Source organism: Moschus berezovskii, chromosome 22 (assembly GCF_049115385.1).
Source record: "Moschus berezovskii isolate FMDL1 chromosome 22, NW_MosBer_1.0, whole genome shotgun sequence".
Lineage (NCBI taxonomy): Eukaryota > Metazoa > Chordata > Mammalia > Artiodactyla > Moschidae > Moschus > Moschus berezovskii.
In genome coordinates this window covers 27,611,543-27,638,762 of record NC_142481.1, presented here as the reverse complement: position 1 = coordinate 27,638,762, position 27,220 = coordinate 27,611,543, and the positions used below count along the sequence as shown (strand labels likewise).

Below are 27,220 nucleotides of genomic sequence, written 5' to 3'. Positions count from 1 at the left end.
AGACAGATATTAAAGGAAACTTTTCTACAGATACCCCTGGGAGGAGAGAAGGTGGTTACTCAGCTATGTATCTGATAGGGTTTCACCAGGGCTCTCTAGCCTGACTGAGATCTCTAAAAAAGGCAGTAATTTTCTGATTATAAAACATGTTTGTTAAGGAGAAAATTAAATTAGCCTCAAGTCACCTGTAATCTACCCCAAGACAGGAGTACTTTTAATAGTTCAGTCACTGAAAGTCATTCCTTTCTGTTATAGAATTGGAACCATATTTTGTATATAACTTTATATTCTACTTTTTAAACTTAGTATATCATGAATTTCCCTCCCTTTTGTGAAATGGTCAAAAGAAACATTTTTTAAGTAATATATATATATATCTTGTTTTATATATATATATATATATATCTTCTTTTTATTAAAAGATAATGCTTAGACCCTACAGACAATTAGAAAAATACAAAAAGAAAAAAGAAAATTAAAATCATCCAGGATTTTACCTCTGAGAGAATTACTATAAATATTGTGAAATACTATATATTTATACTATAAATACTATGAATATTATTACTATAAATATTGTGTGAAATACCTACCAGTATTTTTTTTTTCTGTTTATTCATCATTTAAAAAAAGTACCCTGAGATCAAAGCTTCCCTGGTGGCTGCAATTCCACCCACAATGCAGCAGACATAGATTCAGTCCCTGGGTCAGAAAGGAAATGGCAACCTACTCCAGTATTCTTGCCTGGAGGATCCCATGGACAGAGGAACCTGGCAGGCTATGGTCCATGGGGTGGCAGAGTTGGACACAGCAACCCTTACGATCATACTCTTTGTGATTTGTATACTGTACTTAAAATTTTTTAATATTAAATCCCTTTCACCAAATATTGCTAGAAAACGTGGTTTGGGACACAGAAGTAGTTTCCAGGCAGTGTAAAATCATAGACTCCCTAGGAGTTCCCTGGTGGTTGCCTAGTAGTTAGGATTCTAGGCTTTTGCTGCCATGGCCTGGGTTCAGTCCCTGGTTGGGGAGCTGAGATCCTGCAAGCTGCTCTGCCTGGCCAAGAAAAGGCGGCAGTGGGTGGGGGGGGGGCTTCCTTGGTGGTCCAGTGAGGCACCTCACTTCCACTGCAGGGGGCATGGTTTGCTCCCTGATCAGGAAACTAGGATCTAAGATCCTGCATGCCGTGGGGGAGGGGGTTGGGTTGGGGGCTGGGGAATCATAGGCTCCCATGCTAGACTGGGTTTGATTCCAACTTTACCATTGAGCAGTTATTGACTTTGGAGGAGATAGTTAACTATTGCCGTAGTTTTCTCGTTTGTAAAATGGGAATATTGATTGTACTGTTGACTGAAAAATAATACACAACCTAAATGTTGACTGAAAAATAATACACAACCTAAATGTTGAGCGTTAGGTTTTATTTGGCAGACAAAACTGAGGACTTAAGCCTGGGGCCAGCATCTCAAGATAGCTTCTGAAGAGGTAAGGGAGGAGTCAGGATATATAGGAACTTTTGCAGCAAAGACCAGTAGTTAGAACATCAAAAGATTACTGTTTGTTTTTTTTTTTTTTTGCTTCGAGGCATGCGGGATCTTAGTTCTCTGACCAGGGATTGAGCCCATGCCCACTGCATTGGAAACTCAGAGTCTTATCCACTTGATTACCAGAGAAGTCCCAAAAGATTACTGTTAATTGAAGAAAACCAGATATCCCAGGTTAAAGAATTTAGTGCTTTTCTATTTATGAGAAAAGTCAGGGTCATTGACATCCTTCCTTTGATACATACCTCTGCTTTCTCATCCTGAGTCTCCTCAGGGTACTCTGTCAGGGAGTGGCTGCCCACTAGTTGGTGGGCATCCTGTTTCATCCTGAGTTCCCTCAGGGCTCCCAAAGGGGCAGCTGTAATGGCTTGATGGCCGCAGCATCCGTTGTTTGGCTGCTAGGACAGGTGATTTTTTTTTTTTTTCTTTTCAATTTGTTGATACTATCTATCTGAAAAGATTGTTGTGAGGAATAAATGAATCAGTACACATATAGTACTTCTCTCTGCCTTGCATGTAGTGAGTGCCTTATAATATTATTATTAAAAATATTGCTGCTATGGGAAATCTTTGTGTAGAAATCATTTTCAGAGTTTTTTCATATTCTAATAGGGTAGAATTATATAAGAGAAAACGCTGTGTCTAAAGAATTAAACTGTTTTAAATTTCTTTGTGTCTTACCCAGTTGCTTTTTAGAAGGTTTTATGAATCCATACTCTTTCTGAGCACCTGTAAGTGTCTATGCATTGGTCTGGTGATGGCCTCAGGATGAATTCCAAGAATGACTAAATCAGAGAGCTCAGTCGTGTCTGACTCTGCAGCCCCATGAACTGTAGACTGCCAGGTTTCTCTGTCCATGGGATTCTTCAGGCAAGAATACTGGAGTGGATTGCCATGCCCTCCTCCAGGGGATCTTCCCAACCCAGGGGTCGAACCCACATCTCCTGCATTGGCAAGTGGATTCTTTACACAGTGCCACTTGGGAAGCCCTAAGTCAAAGGGCACTTCTGTACATCATTTTTCATATAAAGAAGATTTTTATTTGTTAAATCTTGTTTTCCTTTATGATTTTTCACATTGTTTTTTGTGCTTAGGAAGCCTGTCTCCACACTAGGAGCTAATTTTTTGACTGGAGGAGAGTCTTCACTTGTTAGAAAATGTGGTTATATCATATAACTTCTTTCATTCAAATGTACCTTTACTCAAATTACTCAGTATTTGAATTCCTGAAAACCCGCTTTCTAGAGACTAAGCTTTTTCATAAAGCAGGCCTGAGGGCAGGAACTTGTCAAAGCTGTGGCCAAGTTGTTAAAACCTTGACCCATCCTAACAGACTAGATTTTAGGGCTCAGTTTACTTTTCTCCTTGGAAATTAGGGTGTAGAATCAGGCTGAGGTATCATCCAGCTAAGCTGGGGTGTGCTGGAGGGAGCCTCCTTGGGCAGGGGTGGCACTGAAAGCAGCCTGGTCTCAAGAGATATACATGGAAAGAAACTGATTATGTCATAATTAGGGCAAAAAACAAAGGTCTGCAATGAATCCACTGCGAGGCTTGGGTAGGAGAATTAAGTCAGTCTTGAAACTGAGACATGACAGGGATCCAGGTTGTTTATTGGAAGACTGCCTAAAGAAGTTATATCCATGCCAAGGTAGACAATTAAAGTTCCATCCTAGAAGAAGGGGTCCAGGCAGTCTCCATGTAGCTAACTCTAGGTTAAAGCTGCTGCAAGCCTATGGCTCACAGACCAGACTTGGTCCACACATGTATTGGGCCTATACAGTGTTCTAAGTAATTTTGAATTACTTGCCAACATTTAAAAATCAGGACTTGCCCTTTCTCTTGAAAAATCTAGAGTTTTGGCAAACTTGGACCTCTATTCCATCCTGACACGATCAGTTGCATTTGAATAGTGGTTACTCCTGTAAATGAAGCATATAGTCTCCTGTTCACCACAGTCCTCCACTCCTTCTTATTTTATATCCAGACATACTTGTCTTTGCTCATTTATATTACCTTCTTGGGTCCTGAAGGCACTGCTATTTTAGAGCGTGTCTTCCGACAACCTGCCACTCCAGTCCCAGGTTACACTGGCAGGGAGATAGATCCAAGCAGCTTTTTTTTCTTTTAAATTTCAGATTGTCTTAGCTACTCATTGTATCAGAACAGTGGTTCTCAATTGGAGGTGAGTTTGCTCCCCAGAAGACATTTGGTCTGGAGACAGTTTTCATTGTCACAATTGCTGGGAAGGGATGCTGCTGGCATCTAATGGGTAGAGGTCAAGGATGCTGCTGCTGAACATCCTATAATGCACAGAACACCCCCGCATGACAGACTTCTCTGGCCCAAAATGTCAATTGTGCTGAAATTTAGAAACTGTCATTCTCCTCATATATATTCTGGGATCTTGGGCTCTTCTGTGGTTAGTGGGACCTCAGGCTGCCCACTGACCTCAATATGCTTGGAGCTCTAATTCACTTATGGGACTGTGGGAGCAAATGGCACTTCTTGAGGTTCATAGTTCCTTTCTCCGGCCAGGTGACCAGCAGTATTCTTGGTAACCCAGCTGCTCAGCATTGTAGGAGTACTTGATTTGCCTACAGAAGTGTGTGTTTCTGGCTTAGGTCTTGGTGCATTTATCTTTGTGGGATCCTGTTATGTAAACTCAAATACATCATTGAAGAGTATTTGCCATGAACTGACATGGAAGTCAGTTCAGTACTGACAGCGTGGCATCAGCAGAGGTCTGCTCACAGCTGAGACTCCATTGTCCCTAAGGGTTTATTTGGTAAGACTGACAAGGAAAGAGGAGGTGGGGGGAAAGAAGAAGGAAAGGGAGATAGTCAAGGGTGAGACTGCAGTGAGGAAACACTGTGTGATGTCTGAATAGTTTCCTATTGCCTTTTGCTGTCTTGGACTCATGCCTGGGCAGGGTTCTTTTTTTTTTTTTTTTTTACTTTTGGGCAAGGTTCTACTCTGAGCAGGAAAGCTGCTCTCTCCTATTTTGGTCAGTTGTTGTTACGGACAGACAGCTTTCATATTCTGACAATAACAGGCCTGAGGAGGACTGGTCTTGACAACAGTTGCTCAAAGGTCCCGGACTCTAACTCTATATATAGTTTCAGTGTTTTGATAATAAGACTCAATGTGTATACTTGTGTAATTAAAAAAAAGGAGGCTTTTTTTTTTTTTAGAAGGCAGGTACATATCCATACACATTCCCAGAGGCAGCTTCTGTGGGAGCTCCGTTGGGAAGGGTTTACTTCTCCGGGACTCTTGTGGAACACTTCTCTCCTGAGAAACTCATAGGTGTTTGTTTCTGCTTCCTTTTCTTTTCCCACTTTGTCATTGTTGTTCAGGACTGTCGTCTTCTATCCCTGAACGCCCCTTCATCATACCCAGCTTGTTTGTGGGAGGAATTGGGAGGTTCCCTCTCCTTCCAGTGCTTATAGGAGAAGGTAGCTGTGACGATCAGCGTAACTAGAACTACAGCTTCAGATGCTAGGCCATCTCCTGATCAGCAAGAGGTGCAGTTTTGTCTAAGGGCACATGGATTAATCAGGATTAGTTTGGGTTTCAAACACTGAAAGCCAAAAGCATATTGAAATTTATTTCTCTCACATGTTAAAAGTAGGCAGTGTGGGGGTGGTAGAATGACTTCATAATTCTTCAGGGAGTCAGGTTCCTTCTCTCTGTTTTATGGCTGTGCCATTCTCAACATGTGACTTTTGGCTGGTGGTCAAGGATGGATGCTCGAGCTCTAGTTATGTCTGTGTGTGGCCAACAGGAAGCACAAAAAAAGGAACCTCTCACCCATCAAAGATACTCCTCTAAGGTCTTATTTATGTGAAACTTTGCTTATATCCCTGGGTTAAGCACTTAGTTACTTGGCCATACCTGCCTACAAAAGGGGCTGGGAAATGTCATCTTTATTTTGGGCAACTGGACTCCAGTTAAAATTTCTACTAATAAGGGAAGATGGAAGAACAGATATTAGAAGATACATAGCCATCTTTGCCACAAAGACTTTGGGGATTGTTTCTGCTTAGGGATTGGGTCCGGGGTTTCCCTGGTGCCTCAGGTGGTAAAGAATCTGCCTGCAATGTGGAGACCTGGGTTAGATCCCTTGGTTGGGAAGATCCCCTGCAGAAGGGAATAGCAACCCACTCCAGTATTTTTGCCTGGAGAATTCCATGGACAGAGAAGCCTGGTGAGCTATAGTCCTTGGGATCACAAAGAATCGGACACGACTAAACGAGCAACACATACACACAGGGGTTGGGTCTGGATCTGCTATTTGAGTATTTCCCAGCAACAAGCCCCTGCTGCTGCTGCTGCTGCTAAGACACTTCAGTCGTGTCCGATTCTGTGTGACCCCATAGATGGAAGCCCACCAGGCTCCCCTGTCCCTGGGATTCTCCAGGCAAGAACACTGGAGTGGGTTGCCGTTTCCTTCTCCAATGTGTGAAAGTGAAAAGTGAAAGTGAAGTCGCTCAGTCATGTCTGACCCTTAGCGACCCCACGGACTGCAGCCCACCAGGCTCCTCCGTCCATGGGATTTTCTAGGCAAGAGGACTGGAGTGGGGTGCCATTGCCTTCTCCCCTAGAGAGCCTGAAAAGACCCTCACATGGATCCCACAGTCACTGGTGCAGGTTTTCAGCAAATAAATGAGATCAGGAAAGAGCAAGGACTTGGGTGTTTTTATTGTGGTAGTTGAATTGTGGCCTCCAGGCTCAGCCTGGTTGTCTGGTGCTTGAGCTCTGATAGCATCCTTGGTACTGGATGGGAATGGGAGCTCTGGGAAGCAGGAGGGGAGTTGGTGAAATTTTGTTTCTTAATTAGAATCAGGAAAGCATTTGAGGTAGCTGGCTTTTGCTTGGTATGCTATTCTTGGAGCTCTGTGTTCTCTGGCAGGGCTGAGAGTCCGGTGAAGCAAGCGAGGCTCCTGGGGCCAGTACTCTCAGGTTTGCCAAGCTATCCCATGACAGTGAGTGCCTCCTTCATTTTTGTGTCATAGGCTCCTTACTCACCTTACTCTACTCTTGGCCCTGCTCCCTCGCTACACGTTGTTTTAAATGAAGCAGTTTTATTGAGAAAGAAGTGTATGTGCATGGTAAATAGGTCAAAGTATAAAAGGGTGTACGGTGGAAAAAATCTGCCTCTCATCTTTAGACTTCCTCCCTGAAGCAACTGCTGTGACCAGGCTCTTGTGTATCCTTCCGGCTGGCCTTTGAGTAGGGGCTCTGCAGGGGCTGCCATGAGGCGATGCTTTTACTTGTTGAGTTCCCACCGTGTGCACAGTTTGTAGCAGGATGGAGGGAAGGAGAAGAAGCAGAAGCCAGAGGAGAGAGTGCCTGTCAGCTGGCCAAGGAATGTGTGAGCCTCTCTCCCCATCCTGCAGTTGCATCTTGGTGGTGGAAACCAGAGCACGGGAAGCGCAGCCAGGACGTTGTCAGACAGCTTTTTCTCCGTGTGTGTGGCCATCTTTCTGTCTCTGTCTCTTTTTTTGTCTCTTTCTCTTCGCCTCTGCCTCCTCATCATTGTCTATCCTCCACCTCTGTTTTGTGTATATTTCTGCATCTTTTCATCAGTCTTTTTTCCTCACAAGCTGCACAGCTCCTCACAGACTGCTGTCACTTCTGCTTCTTTTTGTAGTCCTGCTTCCTTCCTCTGCTTTTGTGGCTTTTCTTCCTCTATTACAAGGGCTTGTATGTGATTTTTACTTGCTCCTGACCCAGCTGCTATTCGCTCGGTTCAGTCTCTTGGCATCCGAACTCCATATTTTTGGCAGAGATGATCAGATAGGCTCAGCTTGGGTCCACAGTTGGGCTCTACCAGCCATGATAGGTAGGGGGAGCAGTTCCCAAGAAGGGGCCTGGCAGGTACTTCAAAATATGCTGACTCTATGGCATAGGAGTCTGGATTACTGGTGGCTGTGAACTAGGTAATCCTCATTAGTTGATCCAGGCTTAGCTCCCCACAATGGACTTGGATTAGCAGGGCAGGTCCTTGGAAAGGCCTGCCTGGCAGTGTGCATTCTTTTGGTCTTCTCCCCTCCTTTTGGCCATTATTTGACCCCCTGCTGCCACACATCTTTATGACTGACTAGTAAGCACCTGTGTCATTTGCCAGAGTACTGCGTGAAAGCTCTTTAGTGCCCTGTGGAGGCTGTTCAGCCTCTCATGTTTACAACCACACATTGGCTGATGGCTCTCCTCTCCATTTGCGTGGAGGAATGTCCAACTTTCTGAAAGTTGCCTTGCTCCAGGGGATTGGCAGTTCAATGAAAGTCGTCACCATCTTGATTCCAACCACGGTTCATCAGTTCCTATATATGCTTGGCAATAAGCTTAAGAAAACCGTATGCTTTTGTTTCCCACTAAGAATTTATGATATCCTTGGAAGTACCACCCAAATGCCTGAGGAAGAGAGAGGGACCTTGCTGTGACAGGTGTCCCTATGGCCATAGCACACAGTTCTAAGCTGTGCTGTGAAGCGAGATGGTGGTAGGTTCAGGGAGAGAGAGCTCAGGCAGGAGCTGGCTGATATATTTGGGCAAGGTTTTGCAGAGGAAGTGGGGACTGAGTTAGACCTTGAAAGTGGGACTTGCTGTTAGTTAAGGCAGGAGGAGGAGGGGAGGACATTCTCTTTTGTATATATACAGCATCAGTACAGAGAGGGTCTGCTGGAGGAGAGTGCACAGCGAGGATAGAAGTAGGCAAATGTGGCCAGGAGGATGGGCCCCAAATTTTGTAGTAACATTTGAGGTTCCCATAAAAGTCATTTTTTGAGGCTAGGGGAATTACTTAGAGGTGTCACTGTGGAGCCCCTTGGATACTGTTCTCATGTTCTCTCCATGGATTAGAGCAGTCCCTGTATAACAGGGGTAAGGTGGTGGGAGCCCTAACGCAGGACCAGATATCACTGAGTTAGGTGAGGAGCTGGAACATAAAGCCAGCAGTGCGGATGCACGTCCACATCTCCACGGGCCTATCTGAGAATTAGGATGTTTGGATAGGAATGGTGGTGGGGGAGCTCAGTGGGGGCCATGTAAGCTTAGGAATGGTAGCTGGCCTTTCTCAACCTCAGTTTCCTCATTCAGAAAATGGGAATAAGAATGTCTGTGTTGTGGTTGTGAGAATTAATTGAGAGGATGTATGTGAAATTGTCAGGCACATGGCAGACTTTTTAAAAATAATTACATGCAAAACTGCCTGTCTAATTCCTCGGTGACCTGCCACCTGCATTTAAATTGACCTCATTTGTTGTTGTTGGACCTCTCTTGTCCCCATTCTCTATTGCCTCAGGGAGTTTGAAACTTTGGGAGTCTCAGTGGGGAAGAGTGGGTAAAGTTCATCATTCCTGGGCCTGGGGGGGAATTTCCAAAAATGGTTCTGGCTGTCAGAATGTATGAATATGCGGTAGTTCATGCCTTTATATCTTGTCCACAGTGGTGGGATGTTCTCCTCTCAGCTGCGGCAGATAGAAGATGTACCCCGTTTGCCTGTTCTGGTTCTGACCAGTCCTTTGACGTCTTTGCCTTAGGCAGACAGGATACAAATGATATGCTTTGTAAAGAGAGATTGGGCATCGATGCCCTCATCTCACACTTGCCACTGACTTTGTGGTTTTCTTCCTAGGTCTTCTGACATTTGTGAACTGTGCCTACGTCAAGTGGGGCACACGTGTGCAGGACACATTCACTTACGCAAAGGTCCTGGCACTCATTGCCATCGTTGTCATGGGCCTTGTTAAACTGTGCCAGGGTAAGGAGACTCCCAGGTGGGAAGGAGGGTGGGTGACTCTGGGAGTTCCCCTGGGTTCCTTGAGAAAAACATGGAACGTGGGGACTCCATTAGCTTTACTGCTCAGCTCTTTCTGTGTACCTGCTAGACTGTGTCAGTGAGAACAAAAAATCTGTTCTCTGGTTTCTTGGGCCTCCATCCCTTTGTGGAGGTGGGGAGTATTGCAAGATGTCAGCCAAGGGCCTAGGAGGTTTTGAAACTTGGATTGTAATTGGGTCATAAAAGTGATCAAGATAGAGTGAGCCCTAGTTCCTGTTTTTGGTGTGTGACCGCAGGCAGTGGGGAGGAGGGCCCAGCCCTTCTTGAGAGGGGTGAGAGGTGTATGTGGCGGAGAGATGGGGTCTGGAAATGAATGGTTATTTTGCAGCCTTTACTTTTCATCTGGACTTGCTCTTATTAAGCATTCCCTCCCAGAGTCAGCTCTCAGCAAAAACATTAAAACATTGCAAAGATGACACTGACTTTTGTGCATGTTGACTTTAGAGAGCTTTTCATTCCTAGACCACAGCAGGTTGGCAATGAGGGTTACAGGCCTCCCAAGATCCCCTGACCCCTTAGAGAAGCCTTGAGGTATCCTTAGCCAAGGATGTCTCAATCATTAGACAGCCCAGTTCTCTAGGGCATCTTTCTCTAAACTTGGCTGTGTTTACAGTCACCCGAAGAGCTGAGACTCCCATCTCAACTCGTCCAACTCTGGTTGGTTTGGAGTTGAAAAAGGTGTGTTTTGGGGAATTCTCTGGTGGTCCAGTGGTCAGGACTCCGTGCTTTCACAGCTGAGGGCCCAGGTTCAATCCGTGGTCAAAGAACTAAGACCCTGCATGGTGCAGCTAAAAAATCAAACAGAGGAAAAGGTATGTTTTTAAGAAGTGCCTGGGTGAATCTTAGGCAGCTGACCTAGATTAGTGCACGTTAGTGTAGCCAGCCGTCTGGATGTTCCTAGAGTCTCTGAAACATCTTGGGGCCAAACTGGGTAGTTGAGTAATTCTCCCCGCAAGATCTGTGCCCTAGGGAATAACTGCTGTGCATGATGACTGGCATGCCTGGGGCTCAGGGGTCTCTGTTTTCCTTCCTCTTTGTTGCACACCCAGCCCTTTTGGCCACATTGAGGGATGGGTCAAGGCCTTCTGATGAGGTCACAGCAGGCTTCCTTAGAAGTCTGGGTCTTGTTGAAAGACAAGACTAGAGTGTTTAGAAGGTCTGTCTCTTGGACAGTGGGGTGCTGTTCCCTTAGCTTGCAAGTGTGTGGTCTCTGAAGGCCTCAAAGAGGCTGATTTGTCTAGGGAGGTTCTCCAAAGGTGGAGGTGGCCCATACCTAACCCCAGACCCCATGAAAAATAAGATCTCAGTTCCTACAAAGCCTACCATTTCCTGTGAAATAACCACTGCGAATAGAGCAACAGAGTTCTTTCCATGAGACTGAGAAACCCATTGAACCAAAATACGCAGAGGTCTGGGCCAAGAGAAGTAGTTCCACAGGAAGATCTAATTGTTAATGAAAAAATGATTCCTTTACGTGAAAGAGGGTTCTTTCTAAAAATAGGAGGAAGAGCTGTGGCCGACCGCATGGTCTCTTGCAGGAAATAGAAATCCCTTGGGGCTTTCAAAGAGGGGTTATCACTTCAGAAGTCAGCCAGAAATGCCTTCTTTTTTTTTTTTTTTATCTGAGCTTGTCAGGTTCTACTGAAGGAAAATGAAAGATTCAGAAGGAGTGGGTGGGATAGTGAAGTGTAGAGAGCTGGAGGTGGTGGTTCTTTTGGTACTAAATTGTTTTTCTTTTTTTTTTTTCTTTCCCCTGCCTGTTTGCTTTTCCTTCGTTTCTTGATGCTCCTCCTTTCTCCTTTTCCCCCATCCACCCTTCCTCTTTCTCACTGCCCTGTGCCCCCTCCGTTTTCTCTTTACACCTTCCATCTCTCCTGTCCTCCTCCACCTCCTCCTCCTTCTTCTTTCTCCTCTCTGCACCCCCACCTGCCTTTGCCCCCACAGGACACTCTGAGCACTTTCAGGATGCCTTTAAGGGTTCCTCCTGGGATGTGGGAGACCTCTCTCTTGCCCTCTACTCTGCCCTCTTCTCTTACTCAGGTTGGGACACCCTTAATTTTGTAACAGAAGAAATCAAAAACCCAGAAAGGTAAAGGCAAGATCCCATTCTCCTCAACTTGGCTGGAACTCCTGCTGATAGTGGGTACACTTGCCCCCTCCCGCCCCTCCTCCTTCGTCTCTTATCAGTTCTCCCTACTCCCCACTTTTCCAGCTTGGAGGAATGAGGGGCTAGGATGGGAGTAAGGAGGGAAACCCCTGGCTCCTCAGCCTCACGTTAATGTTGGAGGATCCCCAAGGTCCTTCCTGGAGGAGAAGTCCTTCGATGGGCCACAGCCAACCCAGGTGGGGCTGAGATGTTAAGACCTTGCACTGGTGCTGACACTGAAGCCTGGGGAGCCAGAAGCTTACTCTGAGCAGCCAGGTCCGCAGCCTGTCCTCCAGTCCCTAAAGTACACTGCTACTCCTTCAGAGGGACCCAGTGGTCCCATTGGGACAAGGATCAGATATTCATCCTGAGTCATCTTCACAGAGAAGGGGCTTTCTTCCTCTCTCAGTAGGAAGAGCCCAGGGCATGGGACACATCCTGCCCTTAAGCCATGTGGGGAGGAGGAGTCAGCCTCAAAGATCCAGAGGCCAGGGAATTCCTGGGTAGCTCTGACCCTCAAGGAGAGGTTGGTTCCAGGTAGTCCTGTCTCATTTGTTCTGACAGAAATTTGCCCCTGGCCATTGGGATTTCTATGCCAATTGTGACGCTCATCTACATCCTGACCAACGTGGCCTATTACACAGTGCTGAGCATTTCTGATGTCCTTGGCAGTGATGCTGTGGCTGTGGTGAGTCTCTTGGGATCCCATTTGCTTGTCATCTTCTGATACCGAATGGCTGAATCTTCTGTTTCTGCAGCCACTCCAGGTGGTGGGTCTGGGCCTGAGGGCGAGCTTTGCAGCAGTGATGGCATTTGTCCTGAGAGCCGCTGGAAGCTGTGGACACTCTGTCCTGTGCTGAGTTCCCTTCTGTGCTCTGTCCCCAGACATTTGCTGACCAGACATTTGGCATGTTTAGCTGGACCATTCCCATTGCTGTCGCCCTGTCCTGTTTTGGGGGCCTCAACGCGTCTATCTTCGCTTCATCAAGGTACTGTGTCTCTGCCTCACTGGCAACACACCACAGTATTTAATTTTCTGAGGGTCTGGGTGAGCCCATCAGAGCCCCTTTCCCTTCTCTCTCTTGGACTTGCAGGGTGTATATGTGACCGTGTAGTGGTTAGTACTCTGTGTTGTGTGTGTGGGTGTGCACACGTGTGCTCGCCTTTGTGCAAATGTTTGTATGCTGGGAGCTCACATTTTCACCTGAGGTGAGGACAGATTGGTCCAGGGAGGAAAGCAGTAGCTTGGACAGTAGCCATCCTGTTGGGGATCAGACTCTACGTTCCTGTGGATTATGCTGCAGGCCTAGCACAGGATTCATTCTTGTGATGAATTATTATCGAGCACTTGCTGTGTACCTGTACTGGTACAGGATGACTCTGCCCCTCACCTCATAGAAAACACTGAGGCCAACAGGTGGGCTCCAGCTCTCTTCCCCACACAGAGACTTACCTGTGAGAGCACTGTTGTTTCAGAGAGAGGACTGATTTTGCCTTTCCAGACTGATTCTGCTACCTGATCCCAGGATTCCCAGGTTCTGGCTCTGCCAGTTGCCCCCAAATATTTAGGTAGTAGGTACATTCTGAGCTATCTTGTGGCATTGACAGGATGAAGGTAGGGGACTCAGAGTAAGAATGTGGACCTGCACGTAAAGTGGACTGCAGCCATGTCAAGATAATGCACAACTGTTTCCGCCTGTGTTACCTTCTTCCCTTTCTCTTTATTACCCATTCTGCTGTCTTTGACTTGGTACTAGATACCTTTGCCTCACTTACACGTCCTCTCCCGCATTCCACCTGCTCTACTGCTTCTCTACTTCAGTACAGATACTAGCCTTGTGAACCTCTGACACCCTTCCAGATGATACCAGTAACTCCTGTGGCTCCACCTGGATGGCCCATAAATATCTCAAACTTAACATGCACTCTATCTATTCTTGTCTCCAGTTGTGATCCATCAGTCCTTCTTACTTGGCCTCTTTTTTTTTTTTCTTTTCAGTGGAGGGAGCGTGTCAGTTGTGGGATCTTAGTTCCCTACCCAGAGATTGAACCTGGGCCCTCAGCAGGGAAAGCCCAAAGTCCTAACCACTGAACCACAGGGAATTACCAGCCTCTTGGCCTCTTGATTTTTCCCTTGATGTCCCCCCTCATTTCCCAGCCTCAAATACATGCACAGGCACAGAAGACCACCAGATTTGTCCTCCACCATGGTGTCCACCCTCATTCAGGCCCCCTCTCTTGTGGGACTGTTGTCCCAGAAGACCTTCTTGTCTGGCCTCCCCCCACACCCTGGCCTCTCCCTGCTTTCGCTGGCCTCATTGATGCCACCAGAGACTCTGTGTCGAGTGCAGTCAAGCCCTTGCTGTAGAGCCTCTGCTGGCTGTTGGTGTTGGTTCAGTGTCCACAGCATGGCCTCATAGGCAAGTTCTTCCCAGCACACTCCTCACATACCTTATCCTGGAACTACGGGCATTCCAGCATCAACCTTCAGAGAGGCTACACCCGTTCACTGCCTCTAAACCTCTTTTGCCTTTGCCTATATTGTGTCCCCACCTAACACTCATCTTCTGGAAAACCCCAGCTCTTCTTCCCAGTGCAGATGTGGTCATCCCTTGGGGAGTTTTCTGTTCCCCAGACCACCCCAAGCCAGGTGCTATGTGCACCATGATGCTGCTGACTACCTGGATGCTTTTCACTTCTCTGCTGCTCTGTTTCCAGTCAGTGGAGCTCTTTAGATGCAGAGAGGAAGCTTGAGTTGTCTCTTTGAGCCCCAGGCTCTCCCTTACCTTTTATGTATCAGGAGCTCAGGACAAGATGAACAGAGGTCAGACAATCAGAAGTCTGGCTGCCCTTCTTTAAAAAGCTGTTATGTTAAGTGGGAAGTCTGTGGGGTGCCAGATTCGGGTACCCTGGGGGAGTGGATTGGGGTGCCAGTGGGTGATGGCAGGGTGAGGTATCAGTTGGGTGATGGTGAGTTGCATAGCAGAGGCATGGGGGTGTCAGTGGGTAAGAGTGGGTCATGGCTTATGGTGGGGATATCCATGGATAAAGGAGGTGAAGCTTGGCTTGGTCGTGCATAGAGAACATGGGAGGATCCTGAAAGCCTGCCCCCTGCAGGCTTCTGGGTCTGCCTGAGCCTAGTTTGAGTGAGGAGTGTGGCTGCATGGCTGAGTATAAGGATCCTCCTGACACATTTCTTGTCCTTCCAGGTTATTTTTTGTGGGCTCCCGTGAGGGCCACCTCCCGGACCTCCTGTCCATGATCCACGTTGAACGTTTCACACCTATCCCTGCTTTACTGTTTAACGTAAGCTGTGCTGGGGAGTGTGAGCATTGGACATACCTGTGTGGTACTCCTGCTGAGTCTATGAGAGGACTGCTTGAGGGGAGGTGTACTAGCTTCTTGGGGTACTTCCTGAGCCTCTCAGTGTTTCTTTTTCCCACAATTTTTAAAAATGTAAAAGTAAAACATAGAGAAGACAAATGCTACAAAAGAATATAAAAGTGAATCAGTCAGATTTATCTATCTCTTCTGTCAGTGGCTTTTTTTCTCCTCCTGCTCCTTCTAGCTCCTCATTTTTATTTTTTAAATCATACTTAGAAATCCAGGCCAGTGTACACCAGCTACTCTAGGAGCCTCTGTTCATATCGTAGTCATCATAGATTTCTATATAGTAGATGGCATTAATGTGTTTTCTTTCAACAAAATTAGTAAATAATGAAGCATTCTGACAGACGGAAGGAGTCCTGAAGAAGAACTGTCATTTTCTAATTTGCACTGAGGTGTTTATTAGATGTAAAGGGTAGCAGGGACCCTGAGGAAAGCCTTACTCCAAGATTTGAAATATAGTTCATTGTTTTTATCATTTAGTTTCTTTTTTTATGGTTTTATTACTTTTTTTAAATTAACCTGGAGTTTATATTTGGTGAATGAAATGAGGAAGAGATTTACTTAATTTTTTTCTCACATGGCTAGCCAACTATACCAGTATCACTTAGTCCATTCCATAAATGGAATAGTCCATTTTTCTACATTTTTCAAACAAATTAAAAAAAATTTTTTTTAGGATTTTTTTTCCTGTGCCTTGTAGCATACGGGATCTTAGATCCCTGACCAGGAATCAAAGCTGTGTCTCCTGCAGTAGAAGTGCAGCATCTTAACCAATGGGCTGCTAGGGAAGTCCCCACGTGTTTCGAATTTTTATCATATAAAAATAGATAAGTTTTTGGCATGCTTCTTATGTGCCATGTACAGCAATTTGCCCCTTAAATGTATAATCATCTCAATTTATCCTTCCATCAGCACCAAGCTTCCTTATTTAGCTTTATACTGAATATTTAAAAACTAAAGTGGGGCTGAAGGTATTTCTTCAGTTCCCCTCTCCCCCTGACATTTTCATGGCAGTTCTCACCTGTTTGTTTATTTGTTTTGATAAACTGTGGTATCATTTTATCAAAATAAAAAATATCCTCAATATAATGATTGGAATTGCACTAAATTTATAAATTTAGGGCAATCTGACATCATAGCTTTTGAATTAATCACCTTGCACCCTGCTTTTCTCCTCTCAGTACTGGGTCTCCTTCTCTCTCTAGAATGAGCTCTTTTTGTTTTCAATCCTTTGTTGATAATCTGAAAAGATGGGTAGAGGAACTCCATATCCTTGAAGTTAAAGCAAATCTAACCTTCTCCTCAGACTCTATAGTCCCTTTCTCCTGTCTTCCAGAGCTCTTTTGTTCCAGAGGGCAAATCCTGTTATACTTCTTCCCAGGGGTATGGGTTTGTTCTGCTAATCTGCATTTTTAAGGCTCCAGGGTAGTGAGATGGTTCTGGAGACACTTCCTCTTCTTTCAGCCAGGTAGTTGGGACCCATGTATGAGTCTCAGAGGGCACTGGATGATTCACGTTGAGGCTCGTGCATCACTGTGAGGAGGGCCTCGCTGTCTGCCATCAGAGGGGAAAGGAGTCTAGCTTGTTACTGAAGTGCTTGCGAAAAAAAGGGAGGCATTGAATGCAGGAAGAGCCCCCAACAGAGAAAGGAGAGAAGGCCAGTCTGGAGATTGGACCTATCTGATGCCAAGGGGGTCACTGAAAAGAGCTGGAGGTCACTGGTGAAGCTGAGTCAGCTCTCAACCGATCTGGTGCTGACTGTTGAGTGACGGGGTCTCCGGATGGCTGGGTGGTAACAGTGCCCACTCCTCTTCCCCCTGCTGTCCCCCTCCAGTGCACCATGACACTCATCTACCTCACTGTGGAGGATGTTTTCCTGCTCATCAACTACTTCAGCTTCAGCTACTGGTTCTTTGTGGGCCTCTCTGTCGCTGGACAGCTCTACCTTCGCTGGAAGGAGCCTGATCGGCCACGACCTCTCAAGGTCAGTGACTCTGGGCAGACCAGGAGGGGTGGGCCATCTCTCCAATGTCTTCCCCCTCTCCCATTCCGCATTCTCCCATTCCCTCGTCGCACTTTACCTAACATCTCACCTCTCTTCATTTCAGCTGAGCCTGTTTTTTCCCATCGTGTTCTGCATATGCTCCTTGTTTCTGGTGATCGTGCCCCTCTTCAGTGACACCATCAATTCCCTCATTGGCATTGGAATCACCCTCTCTGGGGTTCCCGTCTACTTCCTGGGTGTTTATCTGCCAGAGTCTCGGAGGCCACTCTTTATTCGGAATGTCCTTGGTGAGCTTCTCTTAGCCTATTACACACTGGCTTTGTGTGAGTGTGTCTTTGCCTATTACACACTGGCTGTGTGTGTGTGTGTCTTGTCTGTGTGTATGTCGGTGTATGTCTGTGTGTCTTTGCCTATTACACACTGGCTGTGTGTGTGTGTCTGTGTGTCTTTGCCTATTACACACTGGCTGTATGTGAGTGTGTGTGTATGTGTGCGTGTGCGCACGCGCCCGCACAGGTGGATGTGATGGCTAATGGCTTCCCGTTACTAGTGATATGCTGCAGACCTGGCTGACCCTTTTGATCTTGACATGATCACTTTAATTCTAACTTTCGAGTCCTATTTTGGGGTTAAACACCCCCTCCCTGAAAGTGCAGTCCACGTAGCAAGACAAGGAGTCATGTGTCAGACCCTCTGGTTGGGTATGGAGTAGAGAACAGTGAGGTTTGCTGGGGGTGAGCCTGGCACAGGGTGCCCAGGGGACAGGTGGGAGGAACCACGTACTTCAATCAGCCTTGTGTTGTTTAGATTGGGGCTGTCATTCTGTCACTGAATATCAGTTTGCTAATTTCTCTTCTCTATTTTCATTTAGCTGCTATCACCAAAGTCACCCAGAAGCTTTGCTTTTGCGTCCTGACTGAGCTAGATGTAGCTGAAGAGAGACAGGTTGAGAGGAAAACTGAGTAGAGGCCAGAGGTGATATCCCCCAAGGCCCAGAAGGCTGCTACCTGTGGCCACCGCCACCAAAGTCCAGATTACAAGACTGTGTGGACCCAACCCTTTTGTGCTAAAGGAGGGCTGTTGGCCCACATTATGTAAGGGGGCTCAGGGCTGATGGCCTGCTCAGGTATTCACTCTCATCGGTAAGCTATGGGAGGAATCTCAGGGTCTGTGGCCAGCCTGAAGGTGGGGACTTCAGAGGGTGGTGGTGGGAGAGGACTTGGGCAGTAGGGGAATGGTGGTTCAGTTTTGTTCTGGTGAGTAGGTGCAGCCCTTCCAAACACTTACTTGGTGAGTTGCACTGGGGGAAGAGGGAGTGCTAGGTTAACAGCTGGGGCTGTTGGTTTCTGAACTTGGCGTTTGAACCAGGAGTTTCTCTGAAGGGGTTGCTCTATGGGAAGTTTTCCTCTGACCAGGTCCAAGCACCTGACTTTAGAGGTCTGAAATGCTACCATTTCTTCCTCTGGCTCAAGGGTTGTCTTCCATTATTTATTGATATTATTTAATCCAGAACACCAGTTCCAGCAAAGTATTGGTCATCTTTAATTTACAGGATGTAATAGTCTGATTGTATTTAAAAATTGAAAGTACCCCAAAGCGAGTCCCTCTGACCTTAGAGGTATCTATGTGGTGGTTGGTCAGACTCTGACCACAGATTTTTTTGCTTAGTTTTAGCACAGTCTTCTGTTGAGTCTTACCTGCAGAGGTGAACTGTAAAGATTTTTTTTTTTACTCATGTACTGGTTACACTTTAGTATATAGATAGGTCACATGTTAACAATTACCTGGCTCAAGTCTAGCAAGGACAGATGAACAAATACAAGAGTCAGAAGCCTGGTAAAACTGCTATTTTGATGGCTCATCCTTTATTTTACTTGAGACCTTAGTTCTTTGCTCTAGTTGGCAAAATGCAGATCCCTGGTTTCTGGCATGAAGTCTAAGAAGGCAGAAACTGTTCTAGGATTCAGGTGAATCACTTGAATTCTTTCAGCTGTCAATGGCTTAGAGACCATTTCTGGGACCCAAGCTGACAAGTAAGTTGTTCCTCTCTGTAAGGGCTGCTATGAGGGGCTGCTGTGCAGACCCATGCAAGCCCATTGTGGTGCTAGAAGTGGTCATTTTCCTGGAAACCTCACATCAGGCTGCATCCTCCTCCTCGTCCCCAACACCAGGCTTTGTTTACACTCTGAGCCACTTTGGTGTGGGTCATCGGGACAGTGCACTCCTCTTCTGCCTGCCTCCCCTTACCTGAGGTTTGGGGGGGCTGCAGTCTCAGGAAGAGCTTGGTACTTGTGGGAACTTGTTTTCTCCCTGTGGACATCAGTGACGACTCTGGAATAAAGCTGCTTCCACCTCCACTTGGCTCTTCAGCAGACTCATGATCAGAAGCAACTAATTCTGGTACTCAGGCTGCGCTTTAGCACCCAGGTGTGGCCAGAGTGGTACATCTGACCTAATGGATGTTCCTTCATGGGCTGCCAGGCTGCACTGGATTGGACAGCCATCCAGTGTTACTTCCAGAAACTCATCCTGGACCCAGAAGAACCTGCTGGCTATGTATGCCCCTATGGGGTTCTTGTCCTTAGGTTTTGAAATCAATCAATGATAAAGACAGGAACTATGAAGCAATCTACCTTTCTGAGCATTCTTCTCCACCATACTGGCCCTAGCTGCAGACAAGGGAGTGACCTTGGTCATACTTGTTCAATTAAGGCAATTTAGGGGAGCATGCTCACAGCTGCCTTTGGTTCAGGGTATGCCTCAGTGAGAACACAGGAGTACATTCCTCCTGTCATGGGTTGTGAATTTGCCTGACAACGGAATGTTTTACAAAGGCTGACTTGCCCAGACTATGTAAACATGACTCCTGTCTGACCCAAGCTGGCACTCATCCCAGGGATACTCTGGAGCTGATCCTTTGCATACGCTTGTCTTGAAGGATCCCCCACCCATGCTTTAATTTTCTTCACTGAAGTAAATGACCAGCTTATCTCAGGAACTTGTCTCCCAGTGGCTGCCAGGGAAGCAAGGGCCTCACGCTCTAGGTTCCTTCATACTTGCTTAGTGAGCCAGGTCACCCCCTCTCATTACTGGATGGTGACCGTGTTCTTCCCTTCTGTGTTGGATACAGACTTCTCCCAGGGACCCTTCTGAGATAGGGAAGCCAGAGACTCCCTACAGAACTACAGCTTTGTAGTATAATTGACTTCTTCCAGGTCTTTGTTGTTTATCTCCTGCAGTCCTTCTCGTGGTGTGCTAATCCCTTCTGCAGTGGGCACAGTTTGTGAAGCTGTCAGCCCTTTAATATTGGCAAACTTTAATGAGTACGTTAAGAGCAGTGAGCATGTTATAATAGCAGTGTTTTTCAATCCTTTGCTTCTGTGCCTGCAGATGACTGGTATTAGACCTGGAAGCTGTTGCCTGTTACTTGCAGCACTGAACTGCACCTTAGTGGATACTTAGGATGGGAAACCAAGTCTGTCTGTTGGTTTTATAACTGCAAGAGTAGCACAGAAGTCAATCACTTTAGGAGGTTTAACAACTTCATGTAGTTAAGAATATAGGCAAAGATGTACATAAAACATAAAGTGAAATGGGTGGAGGTAGGATAGAAAAGTAGACATGCTTATGAAATCTTAGAATGGGCAGGAAGACATTTCCTTGTTTATCTTCCCTTGTGAGAGTAAGTTTGTGCCCCAGGGCAAGAAGGCACACCTTGAATCAAAGGTTCTGTGTATTGTTTCCCTAGACCTGTGCAACATGGTAGCTACTAGCCATAAAGAGCTAGTTTAAGTATTCAGTTCCTCCATTGCAATAATCACATTTCACATGCTCAATAGCCATATGTGGCTAATGGCTCTACTGCACAGTGCAGACAGAGAACATATTCATCATTACAGAATAAATGCCATCTTAGTCACAGTTAAGGCATTTGTGGTTTGGAAAGGAGTAGGGACAGAGTTTGCTTACAAGAGATACCAGTTTTGGTAACAATATTGGTCCTGTTGACGGCAGTTTGTTTTTGGTGACTGCTGTGACTAGTTGAAACATTTCTCAGTGGAAAGTTAAGTTTAGGATGTGCTTTGCTTTTCCTTACTTGCTTTAAGTCCTCAGTGTCTGAAACTTCTCACTCCCTTTTGGCAGGTGGTAGGGGGAATATGGTGGGAAAACATGTAAGACAGATTTTACTCACTTCCAATGTTCAAAGATTTTATTAAATACATTTATACATACCCTGTTCCTTGGCACCACTGCCAGAGGAAACAAGCAATCTTTACAAATGTTATCAGAGTCAGGAAGCAGGGAGGTAGGGACAGCTGTTTAAAACCTCACATCACAGGCAGATGCTACTTCCTTTTCTAATGGCCATTACTGTCCAGTCTGTGCCACTACAAGGGACTCACTGCAGCCTTTCTAGAGTCCCTCTATCAAAAGAAGCTGGCTTTTACTAGAGGCAGGTAACCTGGAAAAGCCCAGTCTTAGTGCTGATAAAATAAGAGATGCTCTTCCATTTAACTGGTTTCAGCGCAGGAGAATGGGAATGCTGGGAAAATGCCTGGGCCAGGAAGCTTCGCTTTCATAGCATTTCCCCTCTGTGGACTGTAGGGTTGATTTTGATCAAGATAAACAGGCCCTACAGATAGTAGGAAGGACATTCCCTTAGTGCTTGTTTTCCCTGTGGTGGAATGGTGCTGGTGGATATGCTTTTTCTTTCCCCATATTAGGCTAGGAGGATGCTAACTACTGTGGCGGACCCTGCAGTCACAGATCCCCGAGGGGCTTGTAGAACCTCATGGTTATCACAGGATCATCAGTCTGAATCGAGGTCATGGGGGTTGTCATAGTCAAACTCCTTGTGCACATCCAAAGGGTATTTGCTCCACATTGGTGGTCTGCTGTTGTCTCTCTCTTCTTCGCTGACGCTGCTGTAATTGTCAGAGCCTAGAATAAGATAATAGGAATGGGCTCTAATTGTATGGTTTTCTAAATGACCACAAAAGTCCCTTCCCTTCTCAAAAAAGTTTGTTTTGTATTATAAAATACTTGCTAGAATATAGAACAATTAAAAACGAAGCAATAAAATTCTTACCATGTAAACCAAGCCCTTTAACATTGGAGTGTTTTATCATTTCTCCCCTAAGTATGGACTTTTTATTATTATTATAACAGTTGTAGTCGTATTGCACATCTAATTTTGTTCCTTGCCACTTCCCCAGTAGACTATTCCATAGTTGAATTGTTCCTCTGTTACCAAACACTAAGCAATTCAAGGAACGGTGGTGCCAGAGCATCCTTCCTTTCTCTTCCCCAAGGTACCAAGTCTGAGTTGTTATACTTGTAAATGCAACAATTTACAAGTACCTGAGAAAACCCTGGGACTCCTACTGATGAACCTCTCCAGCACTTTATTCAGAGTAGAAGGGAAAAGGACTGTTGGTAGGCAATGACAGAACTAAGGATTTGAACCCAGGTTTGACTGACATTGTATCTCCAGCAGCCGCCATGGAAACACTGGTCCTTGCATCTCCTACAGCTCCAACAGCTTGGGGTTGAGATAGTTGAGCTCAAATGGCAGAAAAGGAAAACCAGCTAAGATATACCTGTCAATCCTGCTCACACCTCAGTCCCAGATCCCATCGATCCCTCCCCAACCAGGGCTGCTATTACCTACCTCTGGAATCTTCATCTTCGTCACTGTTCTCCTCCTCTGGGTACTCATTGCGCCAATTATTCTCACTGTTTTCATCATCTTCATCATCATAAATGTCCTCTACTTGTTGGTCATCATTCACCTGCACATCTCAAAACAAACGTGCGTGTAAGTCAAAACCTCTAAACGTATGCTCTGAGGGAAGCTATTAGCAGACCAACTTGGAGAGAGATCATTTAAGGGTGATGTGTGAAAAAGAGAAAACGGAGCAGTCTGCTAGTGGCTATAGTAACCTCAGGCATTTATAATAAATTTTTCCTTTTAAGCAAGGGGAAGAACAATGTTCAGGAATAGAACCTAGGAAGGCAAAGCATGTGACTGGGTAATAAGCTTAGGCTGCCTCATGGGGCCCCTTACCAACTCCCACTCGTGGCTGTAGGGCTGCACAGAGAGGATGTTCTCAATCCATCCTGGAGTCGCCCTTTCCAAATAGTAAATGTCATACACAAAGTCGTCCTTTTGTTCCTTCTGATGCCCAGAACTTGGTCCATATTGAGATACATTCAACCCCTCACGGATCAACTCTACACAGTTGCAGAGGATCACATCTGGGTCAGATTTCTGTAAAGAGAACAGCAGACGATACATGCATAACTTAAAACATGGATGTCCCAAGAGGAGGAACCTAAGATCTTGGTGAAGGAAGCCTTCCTGCAGTTCTGTGTGGAATTCAAGATTCTTATCCCCATGGCCAACTAGTCTCTTTTCATTTATCTATGAAATAAAAAAAACAGTCTATAAAATTAACATCTAGTCGTACTTTAAGGGAGAAGCTTACAAGATAGTTTCCTACTCTTCTGTGGGTTGACACAGGAAAGCCCACAGAAACACTAGAAGGAGAGAGCCAGCACAAGTGGTTCATCTCACCCCAGGCTCTGCTTCTGCAGGCCTTCTCTGAGTTCCTTTGGTATGACATTCTCCCCTTGGAGATCCACAGGCCCACTGAAGCACCCCTATGGTTGACCCTCAAATGGGTCTTTTGTGTGGCCACCTCTAGGGGCCTAAGGGCATTTCTTGGACTAGTACCTGGTGACTAGCACCAGCCATCACCCACCACTAGCTTGCTCACACTGACATCCTGCTTCTGCTCACAAACTAGAAGGGGACTCGATAATCCTTTTTATGATAGTTTGAGATGTACTGCCCCAGAACAGAACTTGCCCAGGTAAGATGTGCTCCAGTGGCCAAGAGGCTGTGTTATCCAGGGTAGCATGGGTCAATTTGGAAACGAGAGGGACATGCTGCAAGTCACTGTTGACAGGTTCATCACCGAAAGTTGTACAGCTCACACCAAACACCATATGGGGGGAAGAGGGTGTGTCCCATGGTCAAGGCAGATAGAGGGAGAGCAATGTTCTCATCATTTACAAACTAAACAGAATTCTTCCTTGTTCCAAAGTTAAGAAAAACTAGACATGTCAGGTTTTGTGAAGATTCTTGACCAACCTCAAAGCTCTTTACAAGAAAAGTTCTGACTCTAACTCACAAGTCCACAGACCTCAGTTCAACAAATTATGCAGTCATTAAATATTAAAAAAAAATTTACAGAAGTTAGCAAAACAAAAATTCTAGACATAGAAAAACAAACCAGTATTATTCCAGTTATCTTTGGGATGGGGGTAAAATGAATGCATTTTCTCCCACTTTATTTTTTTGGGCTACACCCAACCAGGGATTGAACCCACACCCGCTGCAGTAGAAACAAGGAGTCTTAACACTGTACTGCCAAGGAAGTTACCCGCTCCCCCCACTTTATTTTGCTTTATTTTCTTCATAAAAGAAAAAAATTTTTAAATCTAGTCTATGTGTTTCTTTACCTATATTTTCAATTATGCTACATTCTGTTGTTAAACATAAGTATTTTTCCATCTTGTCAGTCTTCATGGTTACCAATTTAATGGTCTAACCAGTTGTATATGTCAGTTTCTATACATAATTGTTAGTCTCCATACACAGCGCTGTGATGTGTCATTTCTTGCATATGAAAAATGGAGATAGAGTATAAGAGTACCTACCTTATATGGTTTTTGTGAGAATAAAATGAGTTAAAGTTAAAAAAAAAAAAAAAAGGACCTAGCACAGTACTGGACACATAATTACTTAGTATACCGACAGTAGCTTTTGTTAATACCATAGCTATTTGCTTCTGTGGAACTATTTCCCTAGGATAAATCCTGAGGGTGAGATTGCTATCACTAATTTTAAAGTTTCTTTAGATTTTTGGATGGCTTTAGAGTGCAAACAATAAAAATAGTTTGAAAAATAGGCTCCAATGTATTTTTAGGATGCCTCATATTACTGTAAAGCCCAAAGGCTTGCATAAATTTTAAGCACTACAATCATGTACAATTTTAATCACAGCCTTGCCAACAGTGCTATCAGCAACCCTTTTCCCAGTCATCTAGTAAGCATAAAATCTCGTTATTTCAGTTTATGTTTTTTAATAATTAATCTACAAACATTTTTGATGTGTTCACAGTTTGTAATGCATTGTCGGGAAAACCTATGTTCAGATCCCTCCTAGCTTATCTACTAATTTTTCTTAGATTTAATGAGCTCTTTAACTGACTTGATTCTACTGAACATGGGTTCACTTTTTAAATGTGTAACTTATGACACAGTCTGGAATTAGTTTTGGTAAAACAGATGGCTATCACGTCCAGGTATACTAGTAATACAATTAAACATTTTTTGCTTGATATATTTTGAATATAAATTTCATTTTGGGGGGCTTCCCTAGTGGCTCAGTGGTAAAGAACCTGCCTGCCAATGCAGGAGACGGGTTCAATCCCTGTTCTATGAAGATCACACATGCCTTGGAGTAACTAAGCCTGTGAGCCACAACTTCTGAGCCCACGTGCTACAACTACTGAAGCCTGTGCTCTGCAATAAGACAAGCCACCACAATGAGAAGATCGTGCACTTTAACTAGGGGGTAGCCCCCAATCACCGCAACTAGAGAAGCTCAGGCAGCAACAAAGACCCAACATAGCCAAAAATAGTTGTGTTTTTTTTTTTTATTTTTTAAACTTCAAAAACCATTAAAAATGACATTTGAAAAATGTTTATTAAGAGAGGGCATACCTTTGATTGAGAATTTTCTATTTCTCTGGTCTTACTGCATGTAGTTGATTTTGTTTTCTGGAAGTGAGATACTAGTTTAGAAAATGTAATTAGTAGAAGGTAACACTGAATTAAATGTGAGGAAGACTTGGATTCTAATCCTAAATCTGCCTCAAACTTGGTATGCTACCCAGGCCTGGTCCTTTAATCTCCCTTTGATGAGTTTTCCCATTGGCTTTATTTTTACATTGGTCAAAATCTCCAGGGATTCCCCATCTCAGGGTAAAAGGCAAGATGTCCTTTCCAAGTAATGACTTGAAAGGATTTAGCTGATACCCTCTTCCAAAATTCCTTACTATCTTCCCCCAACTCACTGGGCTCCAGGCACAATGAACTTGCAAACACTAGACAAATTTGGCTTCTGGGTCTCTGCACTTACAGCTCCTCAGTGTGGAATCCCTTTCATCAAGACATCTGCAGTGCCCAGCCATTCACCTCTTTCAAGTCTTCACTCAAAAGTCATCTCAGTGAAAATGACACTGAAATGGGACCACGCTTTTCCTCTTTTGCCTCTTTTATGGCCCATATCACCATGTGATACTGAATTTATATGTTTGATATTTCTCTTCTCCACCTGAATGCTGGGTCCTCATTGCTGTACCCACAGAACCTAAGAACCAGACCTGGCACAGAGCGGGCGCTGAGTAAATACTTGTTGAGTGGATAACCTAACCTGAAAATTGTGGCTCTCAAGCTGGATGGATCATCTATCTCTGAAGTGAGGCCACGTGTACCCTCTTTAACTGTGTGCTGACTTTGCGCACTATCTGTCCAGAGAATCCCAGAGCTCGACTCCGGGGCTGTACTCACTTTGCAGGAGATCGCGGCGGCGGCGACCTCTGCATCTTCTTCTTCGTGGACCAGATCTAATAGCTGAAAGCTTGCGTCGTCGGCGGCTTTTGGGGTTCCTAACGCGTCCTGGGACTCCAAGGTGTCCGAGGGAATCCCCGAGGACCGGCGGCTAGAGACTACTCTGTAGCGGCCTTCCTGTCGGATCTCCCGAGCAGAGGCGCGGAGATGATGACGGATACGCTGCTGACTGCCCTGGGACGGGCGCAGGGCGGCCCGCAGGAGCGGCTGGACTGGCTCCTCCTAGGGTGGGGGGGAGAAGCAGAGATGTGGGGCGGCATAAACAGGGGTTGGTGAAAGGGCCACGGATAAGGATGCACCCTAGCTGTACCCTAAGATCCTTTTCACACCGGCTCCTTCCCGGCCCAATACCTGGGAGCGCACGGTGGCCACCAACTGGAAGACATTATTTTCTGCTGCTCTCTCCAGACCCTCTGGAGACGTCTTTGGAGTTTCCAATTCCTCAGCGCTGGAGCGGAGGCGTTTACAAGCGAGGACCAAAGCCTCGGCGGGCTCTGCACCGAGCTTCCGCTTCACCCGAAGCACAGCCGTACCTCCAGCCTCCATAGCAGCTGCCCTGGAGCACTGTGGGAATGTGTTGGGCGTGA

At 45.5% G+C, this 27,220-nt stretch overlaps 2 protein-coding genes across 9 annotated transcripts in view; one reads left to right on the top strand and one right to left on the bottom strand.

Annotated features, from left to right (window-relative positions):
- Positions 1 to 22,031, top strand: part of SLC7A6 (solute carrier family 7 member 6) — a 32,874-nt gene extending 10,843 nt beyond the window's left edge. For all 6 annotated transcript variants that reach the window (XM_055412464.2, XM_088830116.1, XM_088830114.1 and 3 more), the window contains 8 exons: positions 9,186 to 9,311; positions 11,334 to 11,478; positions 12,100 to 12,223; positions 12,421 to 12,524; positions 14,745 to 14,841; positions 16,760 to 16,909; positions 17,034 to 17,217; positions 17,802 to 22,031. In XM_055412464.2, coding sequence (XP_055268439.1) covers positions 9,186 to 9,311; positions 11,334 to 11,478; positions 12,100 to 12,223; positions 12,421 to 12,524; positions 14,745 to 14,841; positions 16,760 to 16,909; positions 17,034 to 17,217; positions 17,802 to 17,896 — 1,025 coding nt within the window. In that variant the 3' untranslated portion in view covers positions 17,897 to 22,031. The remainder of the gene's footprint in view (positions 1 to 9,185; positions 9,312 to 11,333; positions 11,479 to 12,099; positions 12,224 to 12,420; positions 12,525 to 14,744; positions 14,842 to 16,759; positions 16,910 to 17,033; positions 17,218 to 17,801) is intronic.
- Positions 21,123 to 27,218, bottom strand: SLC7A6OS (solute carrier family 7 member 6 opposite strand). Of its 3 annotated transcripts, XM_088830120.1 has the most exons (6): positions 26,985 to 27,214; positions 26,574 to 26,855; positions 25,725 to 25,781; positions 22,998 to 23,201; positions 22,602 to 22,722; positions 21,123 to 21,871 (listed from the first exon to the last, which is right to left on the bottom strand). In XM_088830120.1, exons 1-6 carry the CDS (start codon positions 27,177 to 27,179, stop codon positions 21,741 to 21,743), a joined length of 990 nt encoding a protein of 329 aa, XP_088686246.1. In that variant the 5' UTR covers positions 27,180 to 27,214; the 3' UTR covers positions 21,123 to 21,740. The 3 variants fall into 3 exon arrangements, with proteins under 3 accessions (XP_088686246.1, XP_055268443.1, XP_055268444.1); XM_055412468.2 differs by lacking the exon at positions 25,725 to 25,781 and having other exon boundaries at positions 26,985 to 27,213; XM_055412469.2 differs by lacking the exon at positions 21,123 to 21,871 and having other exon boundaries at positions 22,601 to 22,730; positions 26,985 to 27,218.
- Positions 27,219 to 27,220: the final 2 nt, after the last annotated feature.